The sequence below is a fragment of the Dermochelys coriacea genome, chromosome 9 (assembly GCF_009764565.3).
Source record: "Dermochelys coriacea isolate rDerCor1 chromosome 9, rDerCor1.pri.v4, whole genome shotgun sequence".
Taxonomy (NCBI): domain Eukaryota; kingdom Metazoa; phylum Chordata; order Testudines; family Dermochelyidae; genus Dermochelys; species Dermochelys coriacea.
In genome coordinates, this window is record NC_050076.1 from 92,470,170 (window position 1) to 92,495,225 (window position 25,056).

General features: G+C 41.8%; 1 protein-coding gene across 3 annotated transcripts in view; it reads left to right on the plus strand.

The window, feature by feature from the left end:
• Positions 1-3,157: 3,157 nt before the first annotated feature.
• The window catches only part of RADX (RPA1 related single stranded DNA binding protein, X-linked), a 39,378-nt gene continuing 17,479 nt past the window's right edge, over positions 3,158-25,056 (plus strand). For 2 of the 3 annotated variants that reach the window (XM_043492932.1, XM_043492933.1), the window contains exons 1-10: positions 3,158-3,941; positions 7,612-7,754; positions 11,859-12,051; positions 15,558-15,666; positions 15,879-15,970; positions 16,059-16,181; positions 19,394-19,501; positions 21,267-21,434; positions 22,091-22,245; positions 22,876-23,093. In XM_043492932.1, the coding sequence (XP_043348867.1) occupies positions 3,356-3,941; positions 7,612-7,754; positions 11,859-12,051; positions 15,558-15,666; positions 15,879-15,970; positions 16,059-16,181; positions 19,394-19,501; positions 21,267-21,434; positions 22,091-22,245; positions 22,876-23,093 (1,895 nt within the window). In that variant the 5' untranslated portion in view covers positions 3,158-3,355. The remainder of the gene's footprint in view (positions 3,942-7,611; positions 7,755-11,858; positions 12,052-15,557; positions 15,667-15,878; positions 15,971-16,058; positions 16,182-19,393; positions 19,502-21,266; positions 21,435-22,090; positions 22,246-22,875; positions 23,094-25,056) is intronic. The other variant, XM_038416094.2, reaches the window with a different exon arrangement.

Consider the following 25,056-nt stretch of genomic DNA (forward strand, 5'->3'; position numbering starts at 1 on the left):
GAGATATATTGAACTTCAAAGACAGCATGATAGTGTACATTTTGTAAATGGTAAGGATGTATAACTTAAAGTGAAAAGGAGTACTTGTGGCACCTTAGAGTCTAACAAAAGGTGCTACAAGTACTCCTTTTCTTTTTGCGAATACAGACTAACAGGGCTGCTACTCTGAAACCGGTCATAACTTAAAGTGGTAGATGTAATGGAATGCTAAACTGTATTATATTATTCAGCCACTGGGTGGCACTGTATGCAAAATACAGAGTTACAAACACGTCGGGAATGGAGGTTGTCATAACTCTAAACAAAACGTTATGGTGGTTCTTTCAAAAGTTTACAGCTGAACACTGATAATACAGTTTTGAAACTTTACTATGCAAAAGAAAAATGATGCTTTATTTTTTAGTAGTTTAAGTTTAACACAGTACTGTAGTTTATTTGCCTTTTTTTTTCCCCCCAGTCTCTGCTGCTGCCTGATTGTGTATTTCTGGTTCAAAATGCGGTGTGTGGTTGACTGGTCAGTTCATAGCTCTGATGTTTGTAACTTTGAGATTCTACTGTACCTTATTTAAACTAACCTCAACTGTACCTGGTGTGTAGGAGCAAGCTCTGTGACCAGTCCATATCTAGTACAGAAGTATGTGACAAAGGGGACTTGAAGCCGAAAGTAGCTTCCCCCGGTTCAGTTCTGAAACTGGCATGTCAGTCAGACCTCTGTGCCCAGAAACAGCAGCTGGTGAGAAAGGAGCCCTTCAGGAGCCAGCCAATGGGAGAAGTGCCCCTCCTGCGAAAACATACAACATGTAGATTCTTCCAGAATTAGAAATTGTGAATTCTGCCTTCATGGCTAGTTTTCTTTAGGTACTTTCATTGTGTGGAGGCTACATTCTCGTAGTGGACTGTATTTTTGTGCCATATCCTGATACATAGAGTGATGTAAATGCTAAGGAAAGATGTGCACATAACACTTGGCATTGCCATAAACAAGACACCCTGCAGGACAACTGCTTATCTCCATAAGCACAGAAAGTATGTAATTGCAGGCAATCTGGGAATGACCTGGAGATGTTCTTGTTATAACTGGTGAGCCATTTTCTAGTTGAAAATTAAAGAAGCAAACTTCTGGGAAAGATTTGGCTTTATTGCTTGTGAGGTGAAATCCTTATCTACAAATGTAATGAAAAGGCTCTTTAGAACAGATACTGTTTCATCAGTCACATCAGTATAAAGATGTGCTTAATAAATGCTTTTGCAATCTAGTTTAAGTGTAAATACACAGAACGTCTGATCTTGTTTTTAAACTCTCTAAGGAACGTATTAGACATAATCACAGAAATCATTGATAGAAAAGACTTATTAGGACTAGTCCAAGGGAAATGCAGTTTTGATCTCTTTCACATGGCCCCAACCAAAAGGCTTCCACTATTTCCCCAAGATGAATACTCTACTATCGCACAGGCAACAGGCAGATATATTTAACCATTCTCAAATCGTGGTTCACTGTCCCGATGTTGAAGCATGTTAATCTTCAAGCAGTCATGCCTTGAGCAGCAGTTACAGCCAGAGGAGCTAGTTGTTATCCAGGGCTCAGTTGTAATTTGCCACTTTTAGCCACTTTGTGCTGCAGCTTTATGTGATATGTGTTAGGTTTCTTTGGTGCAAATTCATCTGTGATCAGAACTGCAGATGGCACCAAAACAGAAGGAATAGCAAATACGCAGAGACTGCATAGTGACCATGTGAGATTAGAACAGTAAAAGTTGCAAGCAATATGGGGAAATTTTATACTAAAAATTCACTACAACCAGTAACGTCCTTTGCCCCAGGAAAGGAAATAAACAGCACAGATACAAAATGGGGAGACCTAATGAAGCTATTGTAAGTGCAAGTTTGAGAAGCATATTTTCCTCAATTACTGAATCATGCTGACTAGTATTGTCTAAGTTCTCTGTTTGTCATATCCACCTATTGCCTCTTGTCTTATACTTTGCGTGTAAGGTCTTTGGGAAAGGAACTATCTTTCTGATGTAATTTGTACAGTATCGAGTAAAGTGAACCATGACTGGGCCACCCAAGTGCAACCGCTATACAAACCAATAGTAATAATAATAGTAGAAGTTCTATACAACATAGGTTCCCTTACTTCTCTCATCACTGTAGTCTCTGAGCACCTTCCAGTAGTGCATTAAATGGTGCGATAAAAATTGTCATATGTGGTTCATTCAGTCATCCTCAGCAGGAGACCCATGTGTGCAGTGAAATATACCCTTAGTTTTTGTTGATGGTGTGTGTTTTTTTAAATGTACACACCGCTTCGTGGTTATGACCTTGCAGGCAAGGTCAAAGAAATGCACCTTGCACTTGGGACAGAAGATGATGAGGTTTGTGATGCTCCTGATTTCCTGGGGAAATTCATTCCCCAATCTCAGACAGCTCGCACTCCCCAGAAAGTTCTGTCTCTCTCACTGATGAGTTTCAGAGTAGCAGCCGTGTTAGTCTGTATTCGCAAAAAGAAAAGGAGTACTTGTGGCACCTTAGAGACTAACAAATTTATTAGAGCATAAGCTTTCGTGAGCTACAGCTCACTTCATCGGATGCATTTGGTGTCTCTCCTCTGTTTTTTCCACCAAATGCATCCGATGAAGTGAGCTGTAGCTCACGAAAGCTTATGCTCTAATAAATTTGTTAGTCTCCAAGGTGCCACAAGTCCTCCTTTTCTTTTCACAGATGAGTGTTATCCGTATTGTAGAGAGTCCTATTGTGCCAGAGGAGCAGTTGTCAATCGTGGTCTTCATCCCCGAGTTTTAGGCTCTTTTACATATCCTGGGCCCATGCCAGGGAGTGCCTGGAAAATAAGGACCCAACCCTTGAACGTGACTTAATGCGCTATGGAAAGCCAGGTTTCATGTGCCCCACTAGCCCATGTCACAAAGGAGACACGCTAAATGACTTCCCTTTGCCATACCCTGTCACCCCGTTTCTCCTACTTGCCCCTGCTTCCCTTTCCAAACCTGCCAGATCCTCAGCCTCTTCCCCAGTACCAAGATCCTCTCTCCACCCCTACTCCCACACCAGATCCTCCCACTCCTCCACTTCCCAGAACCTCCCCCTGCCCCACCATCCTTCCTTCCCCCGACCAGAACTGCCCCGCCCCCTCCCGAGCCGCCTGCAGCGCGCTCTCCCCTCCGTATCTCCCGGCGCAGCCGTTGGACTCTTCGAATGGAGCGCGCGGGCCCTGCGGCCGCCTCCGGGAACCGCCCCCTCGCGCGGGCAACATGGCGGCCCCCGGGCGCGCCCAGTGACAGGCGGAGGGAGCCCAAGCGGGCCGCTGCCCGGGGGCTCCGAGGTGCCCAGCGCCATGGAGGACGCGGCCGTGGGGCCCCGCGCTGAGGAGGGGGCTGGCCCAAGCCCCGCCTCCTGGCTCCAGCGGCTCTGCCACGAGGTGCTCCGCTCCTCCCAGCTGAGCGTGTCCCTGGCCGAGGCCCCGCCGGTGGCCGTGGTGGCGGTGGAGCGCTACATGGCGGAGAGCCCGCCGCCGCCGCCGCCGCCGCCCAGCAGCAGCGCCTTGCCCAAGCCGCCCGCCCCGGCCTATTGCTACGACGTGACCCTGGCGGACGGCAGCCGGCGGGAGAAGTGCTACCTGGCGCCGCCGCTGAACGCCCTGGTGCAGAGGAGCGCGCTGCGCGCCGGCGGCCGGCTGCGCCTCAGCCGCTGCTCCTACCTGTACGACGAGAAGAAGCTGAGCTCGGGCTTCCTGTGCCTCGAGCGGCTGGACGTGCTGCGGGACCCGTCGGACCTGGCCCCCGGGGGCCGCGAGCCCGGCGCGCAGCGGCGCCTGCCCCTCAAGGGCGGGAGGAGCCATTACCTGCCCCTGTGGAACAACGAAGACCCCTACGGGGACATCTGGCTGGCGAGCCGGCCGCCGGAGCGCGTCGATATCGATGGTGAGGGGGCGGGGGAGGGGGAGGGGGGGGGTCGATGCAGGGAAACGCGGGGGGGGGAGGGGCGTCGATGCAGGGAAACGCGGGGGGCGGGGGGGGGGGGGCTTGTTGGCCGTGTCAGGCCTGCAGGCGCCTGGGAACTCAGCGGCCCCTTGGCCCAAGCCCTGCTGTGGTGGGGATGGTGCGGGTCGCGCCGTCAGCGTGGGGCCCCAGGGCTTCTCGCGGCACAATGGTGGGTGGCCTCAGCGGGGTGGCCGCACGGCCACTTCCCCCCCGCCCCAAAATACTTTTTTCGCTGTAGGAAAAACAAATATATCTGCGCGCACAGATCTCCAAATCGTTGCAATGTACTTGTATGGGGGGTTGGGGGGGTTTGACCGCCTCAAGGATGAGGAAAAAAATACATAATGCGGTGAAAAGTGACGTTTGCATGTTTGTTAATATCACCTTTCACAGCAAGCTCCAGGATAAATTAAGCCCTGGTGGGAGGGGGAATCAGCTGCGGCGGGGGGGGGGGGGGATGGATGCAGGACCAGGAAGGTAGCGGGATCCAGGGGCAATGCGGTGAGGGGGTTGGATGCGGGGCCAGGTGAGGCAGCAGGGGTGAGGGAGTGGGTGGTGAGTCCCACGACCCGCCCCAGGGATCGGTGGCCATGCAGCTGGGGGTCAGTGCTCGCAGCCAGAGCCCAGGGGTAGGAGCTGCACAGCCAGGAGAGTGGGAGTCGGAACCTGCTGTTGTGTGCCCGGAGCTGGGGCTCGGCACCCAGGGCCAGCACCTGCCGGAGCCCAGGTCAGCACCTGCTGCTGCATGGCCAGGGCTGGGGATCGGCATCCAGGGCCAGCTCCCACCAGAGCCCATTCATGGCACTCACAGAAGGGGCTGGGGGACTGGGACCAGTGGACCAAGGCCGGAGCTATCGGTGGGCATCCAGGGCTTGGAGTCAAAGCCTGCCAACACGCAGCCAGCAGTCGGTGCCCACCACCAGGGATCTGTACCCAGGGCCTGCGTCCACTAAAGCCCAGGATTGGCATCCACTGCTGCACAGCCAGGGCCAGGGGTCAGTGACCAGGGCCAGCTCCTGTGATCAGCAGCCAGGGGCTACTGGGACTGGCACCAGGAGTTGGCGATCGCTGACGGGGATTGACACACAGGACCAGCACCCGCCAGAGCCCAAGGTCAGTGCCCACTGTTGCATACCTGGGGCTAGGGGTTGGCGTCGAGGGCTGGAGCTAGAGGTCAGCAGCCAGGGCTGGGGATCAGAACATGCAGCCAGGGGTTGGTGCCACACGGCCAGAGCCAGGGATCAGCGCCTGCTGCCACATAGCCAGGGATTGGAGCCTAAAGCCCTGTGGGCCTGGCCACAGGCCGGGGCCAGGTGACTAAAGCTAGGGGTCAGCGCCCAAAACGTCACTGCTGGAGCCGGGTGTTGGCTCTCAAAGCCCCGTGGTTGAAGCCCTGGTCCACACAGCCAGGCTTCCTAAGTTCCACTACCTGAGCCTGCCGCCCAACCACCAGGATTGAAGCCTGACCCCCAATTGTGCCCCCATGCCTTAGGTCGAGAACTCATCTTGCTTCTTCAGCATTGTGCCCCACCTGTCTCCAGAGGTGGTGCAGCGTGGCGCATCCAGGAGCAACAGGAAGGGCGGGGGAGGGGATAATGCTTCACTCCCCCTCCTCCATCACATCCTGGTGGTCTGTGGCTGCACAAAAAGCCCCTGGTGGCCGCATTTGTGAAACATTGCTAGAGTTATCAGAGTTCAGGTTCCCAAAAAGAGGACACTGGGGGCAAGGGAGGAGCTAGAGGGATGGTAAAGTTGGGTACCGCAGCAGGGATACTTGCTGGAAGTGGAGTGTGGCATCGCTCCCTGGCAGGGTGGCTGATACGCCGCAGCAACAGCTGTGGTCTCCCCCAGGGCTGAGATCCACAGCTGGGGCTTGCAGGCGAATGGACTAATCAGCCAGATTCAGGGGTGGGACCAATCAGGGCTCTTTCTGAGCTACAGCTTGTCTGCTCTGTAAAAAACCTAGGGGGAAGCCTGTTAATCCTCTCTATCCCTTTATAGAGAAAGGAGGCTCAAAAAAGAGGCTTTGTCCGGGAAAACCCAGACAAGTGGTAACCCTAAGCATGGCTATGCTGAGCCAAACCAACCATCTGTCTAGCCCCGTAGCTCATCTCTGACAGTGAGCAGTCCCAGCTTCTGGCAGAGGTTTAGGGACACCCAGAGTGTGGGGCTGAATCCCTGACCATCTTGGTTAATAGCCACTGATGGAGCTAGTCTCTATGAACTTATCTAATTTTTTTTGGAATCCAGCTATACTTTTGTCCCTCACAACATCCCCTGGCAATGATTCCACATGTTGTCTTGTGTGAAGAAGTACTTTTTAGTTTATTTTAAACATTCTGATATGGTCAAAGCCCTTCATTTCACGGTTATCATTTGAATTATATTATAAGTGATGAGTCATGTTCCCTTTCATGATCACTAAGGCCAGGTCTATGCAACAGATTTTTGCTGGCTGTGTCCACTCTGCGTAAAGAGATGTGATCACTGACCAAGGTAGGTGTACCACCAGAAGTCCTTGGTGTAGATGCATCTCTACTGGCAAAGCTGTGCTTTTACCACTGTAGCTTGTTTTGCCTCTGGGCTGGTTACTATACTGGAATAAAATCCAGTTATGCCGGTAGAGGTGCATCCACAGTAGGAGTGCTCTGCCACTGTAGTCTACCAATATTCCTATAGCGGCAAAACAAGCCTACCGTAGACATTGTTTAAATTGTGAGGTAATTAGCCAATAAACATTAGTAAACATTAAACAATTAGTAAACAGTAAACATTCTAAATATTTTAAAAACATGTTAAATTAAAAAACAGCTGTGTTAGAAGTATTTTCTCAAAATACAGGTCTTAAGTAGGGGCCTAATTTCAGATTTGAAGTGAAATCTGAGTAGAAACGTAGTTCCATTCCTGCACTAACAGGCCCCTGCAAACACACACGAGCCCGACAAAAGTGAACAATGCTCTGTTTAGGTGCAGGAGTCTGCCCATGCACAACTCGCTGCAAGATTGAGGGCCCTAGTTCACTGAAATCTGTATTTCATAAAAGCTTCCCACTGTTTTTTTGTTTTTTTTTACTTGCATGATAAAAATGTAGTAGTCGTACTTTCAACATATATGCCGCTGCTGTTTTTGGAAGAAGAAGAAAAAGTTCAGTACTTTGTACAGATGACTAAGAACTGAGTTTGTTTATATAGCATTATCAAACACTTTTAATTTTTATGAGAAATATTATAAAATACATAAGAAATCCTCAAAAAGAAAAGGAGTACTTGTGGCACCTTAGAGACTAACATTTATGCGAACATAAGCTTTCGTGAGCTACAGCTCACTTCATCAGATGCAAGCTCACGAAAGCTTATGCTCAAATAAATTTGTTAGTCTCTAAGATGCCACAAGTGCTCCTGTTCTTTTTGCAGATACAGACTAACACGGCTGCTACTCTGAAACCTGTCATATGAAATCCTGTCTGCCTTAATACATTTCTATAATCTGCTGATACAAATCAGGCAGCAGCACATATACCACCAAAGAGGTTTATTCAAATTCAAGCATGTGGACTCTTTTATCACTTGATTTTTATTTTTTTTTTTCCTGCTTTCTGCTTTTTCACTAGTATCCAAATTAACTTCTCTTGGTCATCTGGAAATGAACTGGAGGAGCAGAATACACTTCAGTCCATTGCTTGTGAGAATCTTGCATAAGGCTAGACTAAGGTACTATGGGAAACCTGACAAAAAACTGGATATACCGTATCAGGTAGGGGGAAAAAATCCAACTTGTCTGAGTAGTTCTGAGGTGTGCAGATACTTCTTATTTCCATACAGTAAGGGTACAGCCAAGGGTCCTACAGTAAGCAACAAATAAACCCTTAATAAATTGTTACAATTGTAAAAGCTTATCCATTTAAAAGTATGAAAATGATAAATCCCATGTGTGTATATGTGACTGAGCCCTGTTACTATAGAGCTTCATGGTGTTAGAATAGTGTCGGTGTTGTTTTTTTATTTGTTTGTCTTTATCTCAAACTGAATTTTTCTTGATAACTATATCATAAAGAATCAGAGTTAATGGTTGTAGTTAGGGCTGTTGATTAATGGCAGTTAACTCACACGATTAACTCAAATATTAATCACAATTTAAAAAATTCATCGCGAGTAATCACACTTATAACCGTAGAGTAGCAATTGAAATTTATTAAATATTTTGGATGTTTTTCTACATTTTCAAATATATTGATTTCTTTTATAACACGGACTACAAAGTATATAGTGCTCACTTTATATTATTTTTATTACAAATATTTGCACTGTAAAAATAAAAAGTAGTATTTTTCAATTCACATTATCCAAGAACGATCTCTTTATCGTGAAAGTGTAACTTACAGATGTAGATTTGTTTGTTTTTTGAGTGCAGTTATGGAACAATGTAAAACTTTAGAGCCTACAAGTCCACTCAGTCCCTCTTCTTGTTCAGCCAATCGCTAAGACAAACAAGTTTGTTTACATTTATGGGAGATACTGCTGCCTGCTTCTTATTTACAGTGTCACCTGAAAGTGAGAACAGGCATTCGCATGGCACTTCTGTAGCCGGCCTTGCCAGGTATTTACGTGCCAGATATGCTAAACATTTGTATGCCCCTTCATGCTTCGGCCACCGTTCCAGAGGACGTGCTTCCATGCTGCTGATGCTCAGATTTAAAAAAAAAAAAGTGTTAATTAAATTTGTGACTGAACTCCTTGAGGGAGAATTGTATGTCTCCTGTTCTGTTTTACCCACAATCTGCCATATATTTCATGTTATAGCAGTCTCGGATGATGACCCAGCACATGTTTGTTTTAAGAACACTTCAGCTGCAGATTTGACAAAACACAAAGAAGGTACCAATGTGAAATTTCTAAAAATAGCTACAGCACTCGATCCAAGGTTTAAGACTCTGAAGTGCTGTCCAAAATTTGAGAGGATCGAGGTGTGGAGCATGCTTTCAGAAGTATTAAAAGAGCAACGCTCTGATGCGAAAACTACAGAACCCGAACCACCAAAAAAAGAAAATCAACCTTCTGCTGGTGGCATCTGACTCAGATGATGAGAATGAACGTGCATTGGTCCACTCTGCTTTGGATTGTTATCGAGCAGAACCCATCATCAGCATGGACGCATGTCCCCTGGAATGGTGGTTGAAGCATGAAGGGACATATGAATCTTTAGCATGCAAATATCTTGTGACGCCAGCTACAACAATGCATGCGAACGCCGGTTCTCACTTTCAGGTGACATTGTAAACAAGAAGCAGGCAGCTTTATCTCCTGCAAAATGGAAACAAACTTGTTTGTCTGAGTGATTGGCTGAAGTAGGACTGAGTGGACGTGTAGGCTCTAAAGTTTTACATTGTTTTATTTTTGAATGCAGTTATTTTTTTTGTACATAATTCTACATTTGTAAGTTCAACTTTCATGATAAAGAGATTGCACTACTTGTATTAGGTGAATTGAAAAATACAAATTCTTTTTTTACAGTACAAATATTTGTAATAAAAAAGTCAGCACTGTACACTTTGTATTCTGTATTGTAATTGAAATCAATATATTTGAAAATGTAGAAAAACATCTAAAATATTTAAATAAATGGTATTCTATTGTTGTTAGTGCGATTAATTTTTTTAATCTCTGGCCAGCCTTAGTTGTAATGTTTGCAAATTTTTACATGTGTACATTTTTCTTAGAATGTACATGTATTTAAACATCATGTACATTACTTTATTTGGTTATTGCTTCCAAACGGTTAGGTGCTTTTATATTGTAATATTAGTTTTTCAGGTGTTTGTTTTTATCATAGAAATCTTGACTTTAAGTTTTAAGGATTGTTTTGGAAGAGCATGAATTAGGCCTGCATGGATACTTTCAAATGAGCATCAGTACATAACATTTTGTCTGATGACGGGTCTCTACACTCCTATTGTTCTAAGCTGTTGTTCCCCCACGCAGATGAAAAATAAGTCTGGATCTCTTGTTGGTGCTGTATTTCAGCAGACCCCGGACAGGTGGTGCTCTTAAACTGCTCAGGAACAAGGGTGGAACATCAGTCACAGTCCATGGTATGAACTATGGGATCAGTACCTAGAGTTGATTCAAGTGGAGGAGTCAATGGAAGATGAGGAAGAGGAAAGATCCAGCACCACTGGCTCATTACATCTTTTTTTTATTAATGTTCTGCATTTAGGCCATAATGCACTGAAGTCCCCACATAGTATGAAATGTTGTGTGCCTAAAGCTACATGTATTGAATTATTTTTAACACACAAAGATTTGTGCATTATTCTGCATGGAACAAAAATATTCTGGAACATCATAACTTGCCCCAAAGAACTTGCAATCTGAGGACAGACAGACAAGTAATACACAGGTCAGGGAAAGGAAGCCAGAAAAGGAATATTCTGTGCTTATCAACACGATTCACTATAGGCAGAATGGCAGAAATAGATTTTTAAGAGGGACTTAAAGGTAGAATGTAGGGGCCTTGCAGGTGAGTTCATGGACAGCCATGCGTAGTGGATTGTGTAGAAGAAAGCATAATGGTGATTGTTGGTGGCTAACAAGTGGATACAGGTGGAAAAGAGGTTTGTTCCACTGAGTTGCTGCATTCTGCAAGTATCCTGGAAGATCTGAGAGGCATTATGTGGATTGGGTCACCTGCACAAACATGGTCCTTGGACAGGGTTTTATCTGGGTAGAGGAGTGGCAGTGAGGAATCATTCAACGTATGCATTTTTTTGTATGTGTTGAAGTGCATTTGTAGACTTTGCCTAGAAAGGTTTTCCAGCTCTAACCTGCTGGCATGCAAAGTTTTCCCAGTTTGGCATATGAAGATTTCCCTGTGAAAAGGGTTCACGTAAAGTTTTCTGTCAGAATATTTTGTTCACAAAATTTCCACATAAGGGGACTCTTACACAATTTTATATATTAGCTTTGATGACAAAATACCCCTCTGCTAGTAATATATTTTTTTCTTGAAAACTAGCCCACACACAGTATTATGACCCATGCTGTTTAGCAAATGATTCCTGAGTTATAACTTGACAGTTTTTAATAGAGGTTCTTCATACAGGCATTTTGAAGTGTTATCTTCTTTAAAAAACCTATTTTAAAAAAAACTTCTGGGTTTCTCCCCCTCCCCCCCCCCATTTGAGGGGTTACCTTAACATTGTGAGAAATGTGAACATTTTCATTATAGGAGGTGGGGAAGGAGAGTGAGGGAGGCTCAAAATTACCCTTCTAATAGAGCTCTGGAGGGAGAACCATTCTGCTAATTATGATGTATTATTATGTATTTATTTGAAAAAACTGGTGAAGATCCCACATTAGTAGCATACTGTGAGTTTGACCCTGCAAAGACTAAACATGCAACTATCTTTATGAATGTGAGTACTCCCACTGATGTCAATAGGGACTACTCATGTGCAGGATCTTTGCAGGATTGAGATCAACAGAGAAGTGAGATTCCCTGATGAGCTACTAATACAGTTCTCGCTTGGTTGCTTCATCTCTTTTCCTATAGTCCTACATCTCTGGCCTATAATATTTCCTCAAGGTTTATATTGTGAAACTGATTCATGGCATTTAGAAATGCTGAACAGGAGCAGCTACATAATTGAGAGTGCAAGAATCCTATATTTTCCTGCATCACAGTCCCATGTTTGAATTTAAGCTTATGGAGCATACCATGGCTTCAAGTTTATAATGAGTATCAAAACTAGTAGGGACATTACTGTTAATTGGGCAGGCATTTTAATAGTTATCCAAAAAGAAAAAAATTTGTTATCTGTGTAGGTAAAGGTCAAACACATGTTTGCTTTTTCTTTTCTAGGCTTATTTTGAAGTTGCTGATAGTTCAGGGATGATGTCGATGGTTTTGTGGAATTCTTTATGTCCTGAGTGGTATAACAGTATGAAGATTGGTACAGTACTTCTGCTTGAACAGTATGGTATCAAAACCAGTTATCCATTTAAAACACAGCCAACACCAGGGGATTCGCAGATGAAGAGATTTACTACAATTGGTTAAGTATTCCAGAAATCTGATTCCAAGTATTGCTGTTAAAAAGTTAGAAAATACCATTTCAGCTGACCAGTTACAAGAGCTACAGTGAAATTACGTGGTCTTTCAATAGATTTACCTTCAGTTCCCATTCAAAGGCAGGTGAAATACACAATCCATTTTTGGGATGGTGTTAGTGTGGTCAGTGAGAGCAGTGGGTCTTGGAGCTTCACCCACTTGAGATGAATGAGGTAATGCATACCTCTCACAGCTGTTATTTCAGGTTGTCTGCACCCTGGGGTAGATATTCCTGCTTTGGTTACAGCTGGGTCATGTTGACAAGCTTTTTTCCCTCCACAACCATTAGATGAAAAACTATCATTTTTTTGTAAATGAAAGCTGAGTCTGATATGATCACATAATTCCAAGTGTTGGGGCCCCGGGTACAGGGCTCTAGTGCCTGTCTTAATTTGGCCTTGCTTTCACATTAGTGTTGCAAACAAATATAATTAATGTACTATTTACATCCTCATCCGGATCATTCAAGGTAGGATCTAAGAGCCACATCCTGTAACAATCCATACCGGTGCCCATGTGGCACCCCACTGAAGTAAAAGTTTGGTGCTTTATGATCTCATTTTGCATTAATGATCGCTACCAGGTGCACTAAACAATAGTATCATGGTCCTTGATGTACTGATTCCTCAACACAGAGGAAAGAGGCTTCCTTTCTGCTGTTGGAGGGTGTGACAGAGCCAAGGCAGCCCTAATACAGAAACGCTAATGCCTTATTGCAAGACAATGGCCTCCCCATAACAGGCCTTGTCACCAACACTTCTTTCTCCCTGAATATGGACTCCCCTTCCTTACGTACTCATATTCTGAATTAAACAGCAATCAGAAAAGCCATTTCTTTGACACACACAAAAATACATATCTTTGGGGGTTGGTGTATACATCTCATTTTCTTCTTAGTGATGACAGTTTTGCTAATGTAGTCACTACAGTGCATGAAAATAAACAATGTGTTGCACTGCTCAGTCATGTGTTCTGTCTTATGCATTTTTCTTTAAACCCTGTACTTAGCATCTGAAGTGTTTATGATGAGTTGGCAGGAGAGAGAAATGTTTTGCCAGGCAGGGAGACTTGGGGGGGAAGACAGAAATGAAAACTGTTAATGCTTACAAGCCAGCGTAACAGTAATTTATAATTGCCACAGGCCTGCCTGCAGTAAAGAGGCACTGTCAGATATGCTAGACTGAGACTCCTTTTTGTATAAACAAAAATCACTCAAATTTTTAACACTTATGGAAATCTTCAGTTTGGTGTCACCATGCCATTTATTGGGGTATCAGTGGTGATGAGATTAAAAACAATTTGGGAAGTAAGGCTACATATAATAAAGGCTAATAATTGCACAATGCAAGAATAAGAATCGTAACTCAATAATGAAGTGTCATGGGGCATCTGCAGACTATAGATGTAGTTTGTTTTTTAAAAAAAAAAAAAATTTCTCTTATCCAAAATGTGTACGTTATTCTGTGTTTTTCAATTTTTGGCAAAAAGCTCAAATATTTTTCCCTGGCATGTATTTAACAAAAAAAAAAATTACAGATCGATGGATGAGCTATATTCATGGATCTTGTAAAAAGACAGAGTAGTGTTGTAGACTGCAAGAATATAGAAAAATTCTGTAGGACAACAGATACCCATTTTATATAACTATTTCAGCATGCACTTGCTCTGTATTTTCAGAATGACATTAAAAGTGAGATGTTGGTTCAGTAAATTGTCTCAGAAGGTATAAAAAAAATAAAATGTATAAACAAAGGCTTGATTTAAATACTTTGTCAGCCACAAATTCTGCTATAGGATATTTATTTTAGAACATGCACATACTGTGAGTGCCCTTCCGATAGTTAATTGAAACGCAATAATAGACAGTTACATTGAACTGCTAAAATCACTGACCATTGAAATAATGCACTTTTAGTCCATTATATCCCATCTTATAAATAACCAAATATTCTCTCCTATCCTCATTCTCAGATTCCCAAAAATGAGTCTATGTGTCTGAAAGATTAAAAAAGCCAGCTTTTGTCCGACCATGGGGAAAAATGCATCCCATAGTTGAGGGACCTTCTCAGAGAATATCTCAATAACAACTTTCTATATTCTATCAAGTGAGCGCTAGCTTGTGTTCCTCTGCTGGTTGCAATTGTGGTAGTATAGAAGGAGGACTGTGGTGATTTCTCAGGACCCAAACCATTTAGGGCTTTAAATGTTAAAACCAGCACCTTGAATTCCACCCAGTAGCCCAGAGGCAGTGTGTGTATCTTAGTTCACTGAATTTATGTGGTCCTAATGAACATAGCTCAGTGTGCTTAGCAACAATCTTCAGCGTCTGAATGGTCATAAGGTATAGAGTATATTACAGTAATCTCAAAGTGACAAAGACAGGGATGATGCAGCAAGGGCCACTGAAACAGATGATCATACCACACCAGATGCGTTCTCCAAAACTACTGCCTTTTCAGCTCAGGATATAACAATACTTCTAAATTGCAGACCTGAATTGTTGTTAATAACCTCCTGCCATAAATTTATGGAGCTCACATAAATATATAATAGTTTGGGTTGCTTCCAAGAATCTAGTAATTCTCTATCTTATCTGGATTAAGCTTCAGCCAAGGAGTCCTCACCCAAGCCCAAATCTCTGGCATACGCTATCAGTCACTGTACTGCACCTGCCGAATTGCTTGTAATGGAAATATACAACAGAATTTCTTGATCATAATCGCTTGGAGTCAAATCAGAACTTCCACCACTGGCACTTCAGCTGTCTTCCCCCCCTATTTCATCCTTTACAAGTGTTCTGTGAATTCTGGTGATCTTTGACAGTGTTTAAAAACCTGTCGATAGTGGTTGACAAAAGGTTTTTAAAATATCCAACTGGATCATCAACAGACTACCCCAGGAACTGGACAATCCAGCAAGGTTCTTCGTATAATTTGTTACAACCTTTTATGACATCCTTACATTCCTCACTTTATCCATGTAAAAGTGGCAAAGAGTCCTGTGGCACCTTAGACTAACAGACATATGGGAGCATAAGCTTTCATGGGTGAATTTCGTGGTATTCACCCACAAAAGCTTATGCTCCAATACATCTGTTAGTCTAGAAGGTGCCACAGGACTCTTTGCCGCTTTTACAGATCCAGACTAACACGGCTACCTTTCTGATCCTTTTATCCATGTAGTGACCTAAAATCAGAGAGACAAATTTTATTCGTACTTGCAAAAGCAGTGGGCCAAAGTAAGAGTGTTTCATTTATTCAACAAAAATATCACTTATTCAGACCTAAAGAAGGCCTCCTTGTGGCTTGAAAGCTTGTCTCTCACCAGCAAAAGTTGGTCCAATAAAAGATATTACCTCACCCACCTTGTCTCTCCACTTATTCAGAAACTTAAAGTAAAGGTTTCCTTTGAATACATTTTTATGCTTAAAATGCTATTGTTTTTCCCCAGAAATTAGCCTGAATGTTCGAGATCCTCCAACTAAAATTAACATTATTCCAGAAAAAATGGTTAAACCGGAGTGGAGATTACCTGAAGTTAGATATCGGTTTGTCACAAGGTAAAATAAAGGTTTGTGTTCTGTTATGTGTGGGCTAATGTTTTGCTAATTTTTATTGAATTTTAAATGGGAATATTACAGGAAAACATCCATTATACCTTGTTATGTCTTCCCTACTTTTCTGCTCTAGGCACTATTTAGGAATTTTCAGAGTGATTTAAATTTCAGGTCTTTAAGAATTATCAACCATTTCTCTTTAATTTTGTTTTTAGGTCAGAACTGGAGAACTTACCGAACAATCATTCCTGTGATATTATTGGTCTTGTAATATTTGTAGGAAGGGCTGAAAGAACAAGAAAGAGAGGTTTTTATAAAAATTCTTTTCAACATTTATCAAATTATTACAATTTGATGGAATATTATTTAATTTAAAAAAAATTTTGTCTGTGCAGAATATAGTGAAGATTTTTGGATACATCGCTGGGTACATGTTGTTGATGGGACGTCAGACCAACCATTCATACTGGAATTGTTTGCCACTTCTCAGCCGGATGTATTTGAACACATTCACCCAAGTATTTATCGTACAATAGTCTGACTATTTTATTATTTACTTGTTTATTTCCGTTTATAATATTTTTCTCTCTAGGCATCTTTGCCATGAATTCAAATTATCACTAAAACTTCTCATCCCAACTCAGAAAATAAATGAGCAGTAATAAAAACAGACCCAAACAATGCCTACCTCAGCAAAAGATGGTAGCCCTCATCATAGCAGACCTTCCCCAATAACCCAGGTAAATAGATGGGCCTTACTGCATGCCCTAAAATTGAGCTGATCTGGCCTATTTTGAACCAAGTTTGAGTGAATTCCAATTTTGAAGCCCCTTGCAGAGAACACCCAGTTGGTAACCTCCTTTCTCAGCTCTCATGACTCCCCAACTGTAACTGCGACAGTATAGTACAGGGAAGGGGCAGCCTCTCAGGTAGGCAAGTACTAAGCTGTGTAGATCTTTACAGGTAAAAACTAACTCAAACTCCACCCAGAAACCAACAGGGATCCCGTGTAGATCACAGAGCACTCATGAGGTGTTCTCGGCATGCCGCACAGGTTAATAAAATTGCTGGATTGTGCATAATCTTCAGTTTCTGGATGAAGCCCAATGTACAAGACATTACGATCTTGAGGTGACTGAGGCACGTATGATGGTATCAGCATCTGCATCCAAAGGAATTGGTCGCAACCTCCTGGCCAGATGGAGGTGGAAAAAGACCTTCCTAGAAACTGCTGCTTTATGAGTTGCTAACAAATGCTGTACATCAGATTGTACTCTCCATATTGTAACTTTTAATATCAAATATGCAGGTGTGCACCCTCAGTTCAACGGGCCATATATTCTAGTTGCTATCAGCATCTCCATCACCTCAGTTTTATCTGCATTTCTCTTCTCATCCATGACCCAATTTCACTTAAATTCTGGCATTTGTCAGAATAGGCTGGGTTCATTTAGAGAGAGAGAGAGTGCTGAGTATCGGGTTGCGTGCATTTCGTGCCGCTTTGCTAACCCTCCCCCAAGGGACTTATGTACAGATTGAATGGGAGGGGAGTCATGTTGAAACTCTGTGGAAATGGACGTTTGAGCATACTTAGGGATGATGAGCAATTTCCTAAAACCACCATCTGGGATCTCTCAGCAAGGAAGGAACAGCCCTGTTCACTCAGGGTACTTGGGCCTGATCCAATGCCCAATTACATCATTGGGAGACTTCCTTGACTTAATTGGGCTTTGGAACAGACCCCTAATCACTAGGAAATAGTGCCTTAGTATTTAAGGATAATGCTCTGCTCTTTCTCTCTCTCTCTTTAATTCTAAATGTTTTTAAACCAATACACATTAAGGCCTGACTTTTCAGTGATGTTGAACACCTATAAATCCCATTGAAGTGAACAGGTGGTGCAGATGCTCAGCACCTCTGAAAATCAGCTATCTAGATGCATAAATATGGATTTGTGTGCCAAACTTTAGTTTGAAAACTTTGATGTACTTTTACTGAAGTATTAGACTGGTAATAGATACAGAGCATTTTCATCTTTGAGTCACTAGTTCGTGTATAGAGGTGGCTGGGAAGGACTGTTAATTGGTTTGTGTGAAATGAGTTGGTGGCTTTAATTCAGTTGCTGGCAGATAAGTGTCCACACCAAACACAAAAAAACCACAATCACAGTTGGTATCCAGATTAGCTGCATCAACAAAGTCCAAGGATTGAATGAACATTAGGTGATAACTATGCATTCACCCCAACACATTTTTTTCCATGCCAAGGAAGAAACACATTTGTAGGGCAGCATGGGAAAGCTTGCTCATATTGGTTCTGTGGATACAGGGCTTTTATTTATTTAAGATTGTATTGGCTTACCTGATATCTTTCTTTTTCCAGTTGCTTAGTCAAGATTTTTCAGACACAATCCTCGTCTCTCATTTCTTCATTAAAGACTGCAAACTGTATATTTTTTCAGGGAGTGATGCTATTTCTATTTAGACCATTGATTTTCAGAAGAAATTTTTTTCTCTAGTGTTTGGTACTTGATTTGTTTCTTCCGCTTTGAATGCAGCTGAAATTGACATAACTTTTTGTTAGACTATATCATCTTAACTAGCACTTTCTTTCCTATGGCAAAAGTGATTAGTATGTATCACAGAAACATCTGTGATGAGATCACACTTCCAGCCACAATACCACAAAATCTTAAGAATATATGGCGGTTACAGGTGGGGGGGAGAGGGAGAAATTAACTACTATTTCTTGTACTCTGTGTTTTTTGGTTAAGGGGAAATGAGTTTGGAGGGGGAGGACATTCTGTGATGAAGTTTAGGGGAAAAAAAGCTGGAATGGTACCACAATTAAGCCCCTTTTAACTATCATAGTTGTATGGCCTCTTTTGCAGAATACTTGAAATATCAAAGTTGAGGAAATCAAATGTAGAATTGTATACCACCATAGTTGCTGTTTTTAATTATTAACACTGACAGATTCCGTTGTGTCACATAATGAAGAATTAGGTGGTAGGGCAGGCTGGAAGACAAGAAATTCTGTTCTAATGTGGATCAAAAACGAGACCTTTCAAAAAAAAAAAATATGAAAAAACATGAGCAAGTCTGATCCAAGAATAGCCAGTAGCCTGGTGCTTAAAGCACTCCATCTGGGATGTGGGCGACCCAGGTTCAAGGTTTGAACCTGGGTCGCCCACATCCCAGGGAAGTGCCTGAACCCCTGGTCAATAATCAGAGTCTCTCTCTCTCTCTCTCTCTCTCTCTGGCCTTATTAGGATTTAATTACTTATACAAAGTGGAACAGTAGCTCCAACATATATGAGAGAGAGAGAGAAACTACTCTGGCACATAGGAAAGCTTTTTTATGCATAGTTTTAATCTGAATGCAAATCTTCATGAGACAAAACATCTGTGATGTTCAAATTGTGAAATATTAACTTAATTGTAGCATGGTTTGCCAAGGCCTGAATCCTGCCAATACTTGCACAAATGTTTAACTTCCATTGAAATGTATTGCTTTGTTTAACAGCTATGAATCCAGTTCCATCCCCAAATTGTGAGCTCTGACAACAAAAAAGAGTGAAGGGTTGACCACATGGTTAAGTTTTTGCAGGATCAAGAGTTAAGATACCTTTTTTTTTTTTTTTTAAGTGCACATTTAAAACTATTTTTGTATGGGACAGCTTTGGAATCTTGATATACCAGAAAAAACTGAAATGATTTTTTCTCTCTAGTGACCTATTTGGTGTGCACACAGATGAGAGTGGTGCGGGATATCACTGAGAATACTCCCAGAACACTTTATCTTACAACTTCAAATGAGAGTCAGATGTTTATTACAGGTAAATAAAATATTATTTTTAAATTAATTTTACATGACAAGTACTGCAGGTTGTATATTCCTTGGTAAATGAGGTATTTCAGCTTGAAGATGTCCGTAGTATTTTTAGATACAGAGCAAAAACAATTAGCTTTTAAAGCAGATTTCAGCATCACACTGTAGCATACCTTGCATTGCTTCCTTCATTCAGAGATGTTATTTTACCAAAGCGCCACTTCTTAAATCCTCTGGAGATTCAATAAATTGTATTTTTCCATTTAATAACTTCAGGTTCCTTTTTTCCTCTCTCTCTTCCCCCCCCCCCCCACTCCCACTCCCACTCCCAAACAAAATACCCTCATATTTAATTCCTATTGGCCTGATTTATAAACTTGAGACCAGTCCAGTTTCAGCATTCATAAATTGGCCTGTCCAGAAAGTGGTTAGGTTTCCTTCCTGTCTACAAGAGATGTGCACAAGAAGACAAAAGAAGGAAGAAGGAAAGTGAAATTATTGAGTAAAACTTTTAAAACTTCATTGAGCTGATGTCAGATGGATTCTAAACAAGCCAAAATGAGAATATATGAGCTAACTGATATTGAAAGGCAGATCAGGACAGTTATGAGCTGAAAATATTGAGATTGTTACAAAAGTTACAACACTTCAGTATGGTAACCGAAAGATGTAAGGTGTCTTCCCCTGCTAAATCAGTATATTTTAAGAAATTATAATAATATATCCAGCGTTTGTGCTATTGTTGGGTTGGTCCATATGAAGACTCGTTAATTGCTTCATTATAGACTATTTTAAGAACTTGATACTCCTACATCATATGCAACAAGGAACCTTTATAAAAACTCTAATTCCATCAATTGCTTTTTTCGTAGATTCCAGTGTTCCATTCTATTGCAAAAAGGTCCTGTATAACTTTTAATCTTAAATTCAGCCCCAGTAAACATTCTTCCCCAGACATATCCTTGTTTTACTATCCAGTTTGTTTTCTACAGTATGCCTGATATGTCAGCCCAGACAATGAGTACTGAGTCCCTTTATAGACAGATGGAAACAAGAAAATGCACTTTTATGTCATTATTTATAAAAATATCTGGATGCCTCAACACACTCAGTTGGGTCTGCAGAGGAGCTTCTGATTGGCTGAATCAGGATTAGCCACAAATCTTCCTCTTGGCAGAGGTATCTAGTTCTAGATTTTAGTGCTCCCAAATGAAGGACTTCTGATTTTTAGTGTCCTCCTCACTTGCTTCCAGTATGTTAGCTATTCCGCTTTATATCCACCTGGCTCCTAAATCAGAGCCTCAGCTAACATCTCAAAATTATCAGCTGAGACTGTTTTCAGCTCAGCAGCCTCTAAATTGGTCTATCTTGCTGCAGACACAATGGTAACAGGAGAATAGGGTCTTCTCTGTTGAGGAAAAGGTAACTTCTTGGTGTGAAATGCTGCTTCTTGCTCATCTTTTTTACACTGTTGTGTGGGACAGAATATAACTAGCTAGTTCTAAAAAGAGTGTTTAACTGTTTTACTACCCAAATGTTAGCATTTAGGAGTTTGGGTGTTTAAATCCAAGTGCCATATAAGGGTCCCATTACACTTTGTTCATAAAGCCACTATGGACTGCTAGAAGGGACATTGTTTTAGCATCTCTGACTTGGCTTTTTGTGTATATTGCTGTATAGTGTTCAAATGTAGTAATTTATAAAAACAAAAAAACAATGATTTAATCTATTTGATCCTTTTATTTCAATACCCGAACCTTTTGTTTTAACAGGGTGGCACAAAGGCCAACCATATACCAGAGATGCCAAAGTGAAAAACTTTATCCAGTGGATTAAAACTCAAAGTGAAGCTGATCAAATGAAGAAAACTGTAATTGGTGGATACTGTCCTTTCCCACCAGCAGCAAATACTTTTTTGAAGTATTGTAAAAATAATAAAGGTATCCTGCACCATATCTAATATCCCCATTACGTGTGCCTCATTCTATCTGAGATGTCATCACAAGTGTTCAAAATTAGCAACTCTGATTGCTTTACACCTGGATTATATCAATGGTTAAATACCGGAATGTCCTTCAAGGAAAAATCATTATGTAGCTGCTGAAGATAGACTCTGAACCAAGGCCTCAGCTGGTATAAATTGTCATAGCTCTATTGATGGCAGTGAAGTTTTGACAGTTTACATCAGCAGAGAATCTGCCACTCTGAATTTATACTCAACAGATGTTCTGTTCTGTACCAACATCTGCTTCGGCTACATCTTCAAACAGCTTGAAAGTCAGTGTCATATTGAAGTACATAAGATTTGATAATGATAAAGAACTTCAGCAGTAGTATATTGAGCAGAGTCTTGAATAAATATGATAATTCAGTATTAACGCTGAGCTTGCTGAAAAGCTTTGCTCCCCAAATATTTTGAAAATGAGAGATGAGAAAACAGGAGGATTTAATTACTGAGAAGTTCAATTTTAAGACAATAATCTAAATTTAGCAATAAGGTCTTTCCAATTATTTTTTATGAATCCAACATTGATACTTTTTAGTAGTTTTCTATTTGTTTAAAACTGTTAAGTTTGTGGGAATTGCTCTTTTGCAGTTGAATCAGTTTTGAAAGCCATAAGCGAAATGGAGAGGGAGATTGAAGACCTGCACTACAGGGAGCACAAGCGCTTTGCTGTTCAGGGGATTATTAGTGCTATAAGATATGTCAGCTATGCAGCTGAAGATGCCTCAGGAGTGGAACAAATTCAGGTACAGTGCTTGAGGATTAATAGTATAGCACTTAAGATTCTGTGATCATAATTACAATTGAGATCTCTTGCATTTGAATTCATAACCCACATATATTGTCTCTTGATTGACTGAATTTACCATTCTGAGCGCAAGAGAAGCTTGAAAGTCATAGTTTAACTTTTTAAAACTTAATGATTTACTTATTTTCTGAGTGTTACAGTCCTCAATAAAAGTACCTGCTGCATAAAAGTTACTGATTTAAAAACTAATTAAATAGCATAGTTAAAGTAAATTAGGGACTGGGAGTACTGGCTGTCAATATAACCTGTCACTTATGCTCAGATAAATTTGTTAGTCTCTAAGGTGCCACAAGTACTCCCTTTTTTTTTTTTTTTTGCGAATACAGGCTAACACGGCTGCTACTCTGAAACCTTTCTAGACAGAGGTGTTTTCTTTATTTCTTTAAACTTGATTAGAGAGGATTTTCTATAAAGCAAATCTGCTAGACACTATGATGGCGATACAAGATTTGAGTCTAGGGTATCCAATTCCTCATAAAGTTATTGGAGGAAAACCAACTAGAGATCAATCTGATACCTTTTTGCAATTGAAGTTGAAATAGCTTTAATTGTTTAACTGTTGTTACAGGAAGATAGAGTCCAGTCAGTATCTCAAACAACTATAAAAAACACTGGTATGTCTAAAGATTGTGTTACGAAAGGGAAAAAGCGAAGCCATCGAAATAAAGAAGCTAACTCCCTACTTGATTCCCAATGCACTTCCCTGGAACAACAGCAGCATCCACGTATGTTAACCAGAAAGAGTCGAATCAAGAGAAAGATCGAACACTGTACAGAGGTTGAAAAGTAAGCCTTTTGAATAAAGTGTGGTTATATTAATTGTTCCATTTCACTGATCTACTATAGATATATAGAGTAAGATTTTTAAAAGCTATCTAAGTGAGTTAGGAGTACAAGTCCCATTGAAAGGCAACTGACTGAAACTATAAGCAGCCCAATTAAAAATGGTAATCCTTGTTCCTTATAGACCCAGTTTTGCTCCCATTAGTCAATGAAAGCAGGATTGAGGAAAACACCTTACTGACTAGAATTTTGTAAGCCAGGGAAATGATTCTGCAGAAAATCATCCTCATTACCTCTTACTATATTCTTGCAGCTATTATATTAATTCTCAGTCATCTGAACCACTGGTTCTGAGTTTATTTTCTCCAAAAACATAAATTTCATTGGATTGCCATTCTTGATTAAATACTTGTGACATTATCCAGGGTACAATCTGTAGAGCCCTCCACGGATACAAGTTGATATCCGTGGATGCGGACAGAAATCGGTATCTGCTGAACCACAGGGTTCTCCTGGGAACCGCAGCGACGAAAGGAGCAGAACGTGGGGCCACCACTTCCAGGAGCCAGCGCCCCGCTCCCGCACAGCTGTACAGACCTCAGACAGGAGACGCAGTCATGCAAACAGCTGGGTGGAAGGGACGGGGGCGGGGTTGAGGGAGATACAGCTGTACAGGAGGAGCAGTCAGTGTGGGGCACTGGCTCCTGGGAGTGGTGGCCCCATGTTCTGCTCCTTTTGCCGCTCTGGTTCCCAGGAGACCTCTGCGGTTCAGCAGATACCGATTTCTATCCGCAGATATCCGCATCCATAGATATCAATTTGTATCCGTGCAAGACTCTAACAATCTGGACTGTTGAACAGCTGTGTCCCCTCAATTCTCCAACCTGGGGTGCCTTTCACACTGTTAAAGTTCACCACTCAAAGAGCAACCACTCCTAGTCTGCTCTCACAAAGCCTCCAGAATGTAAATTACTCCCAGCTATACTGAATGAGTGCTATGGCCAGCCACTCTTGAATAACACTGCAGAGTAACACCAGCAAATTCCCAGTCCCAGACCTTCCCCCAGAAACGTGAATATTGTACTGCCCAGCCCAAATCCTGTGCACAAATCCTGTTATCTCAAATGGTGTTCCCAAATACTTCAGTCCAAGCACAGAGGTTTAGATAAAACAAGTTTATTAACTACAGAAAGATAGATTTTAAGTGATTACAAGTAGTGAGGCATAAAAGTCAGAATTGGTTACAAAGAAATAAAAGGAAAAACACACCTAATACCTAATTTAACAAGCTAAGTGAATTCAAAGCAAAAGTCTTTTTCTCACCACATGCTTCAGCAGGATCCCTCCTTCAGTCCTAAGCTGTTTCTTTGTTCTTCAGATGACATGGCTGCCATGGATTGAGAGAGAGGGAGGAATAAGTTGGGGCATCTGTCCCCCATTTTTATACTACTTTGAGTATTATCTCCAACTGGGGTTCAGAAAATGTGTTGGGATGGGAACCTTCAGCTGTTTCTTTGCCAAGATGTAAATTTCTCCCTCACACCCTTTTCCCTGCCAAAGAATGGTCACTTAACCAGATGATGGGTCATTTGATTTTTGTTGATTTTTCTGGCTCAGGCATCAGTTTGCCTTTTGTCCCTAAGGAACTGGTTTGTGGCTGCTTTTCTAAACTTGGAACATGTCTCAGTATGTCATACAGTAGAATTTTATAACTTTACATACAATGTTGCCACACTCGTTTTACCAGGACAAAAATGATCAGCAAATTTTGAATTTTAAAAGATGCCTCATAAGGCATACTTTGTACAGAATTTATCATAGTCTTCTAAAAGGGGTGAGCATACGGGTACAGACTGTCACAATACTCGAGCATGCAGACTTGGAAGAAACTCTCACAGCTCTAAATTTCTGCACCATTGGACCTAGCAAGTGGCATCATGAATGCTTTAAGAATTTTCAGACATGT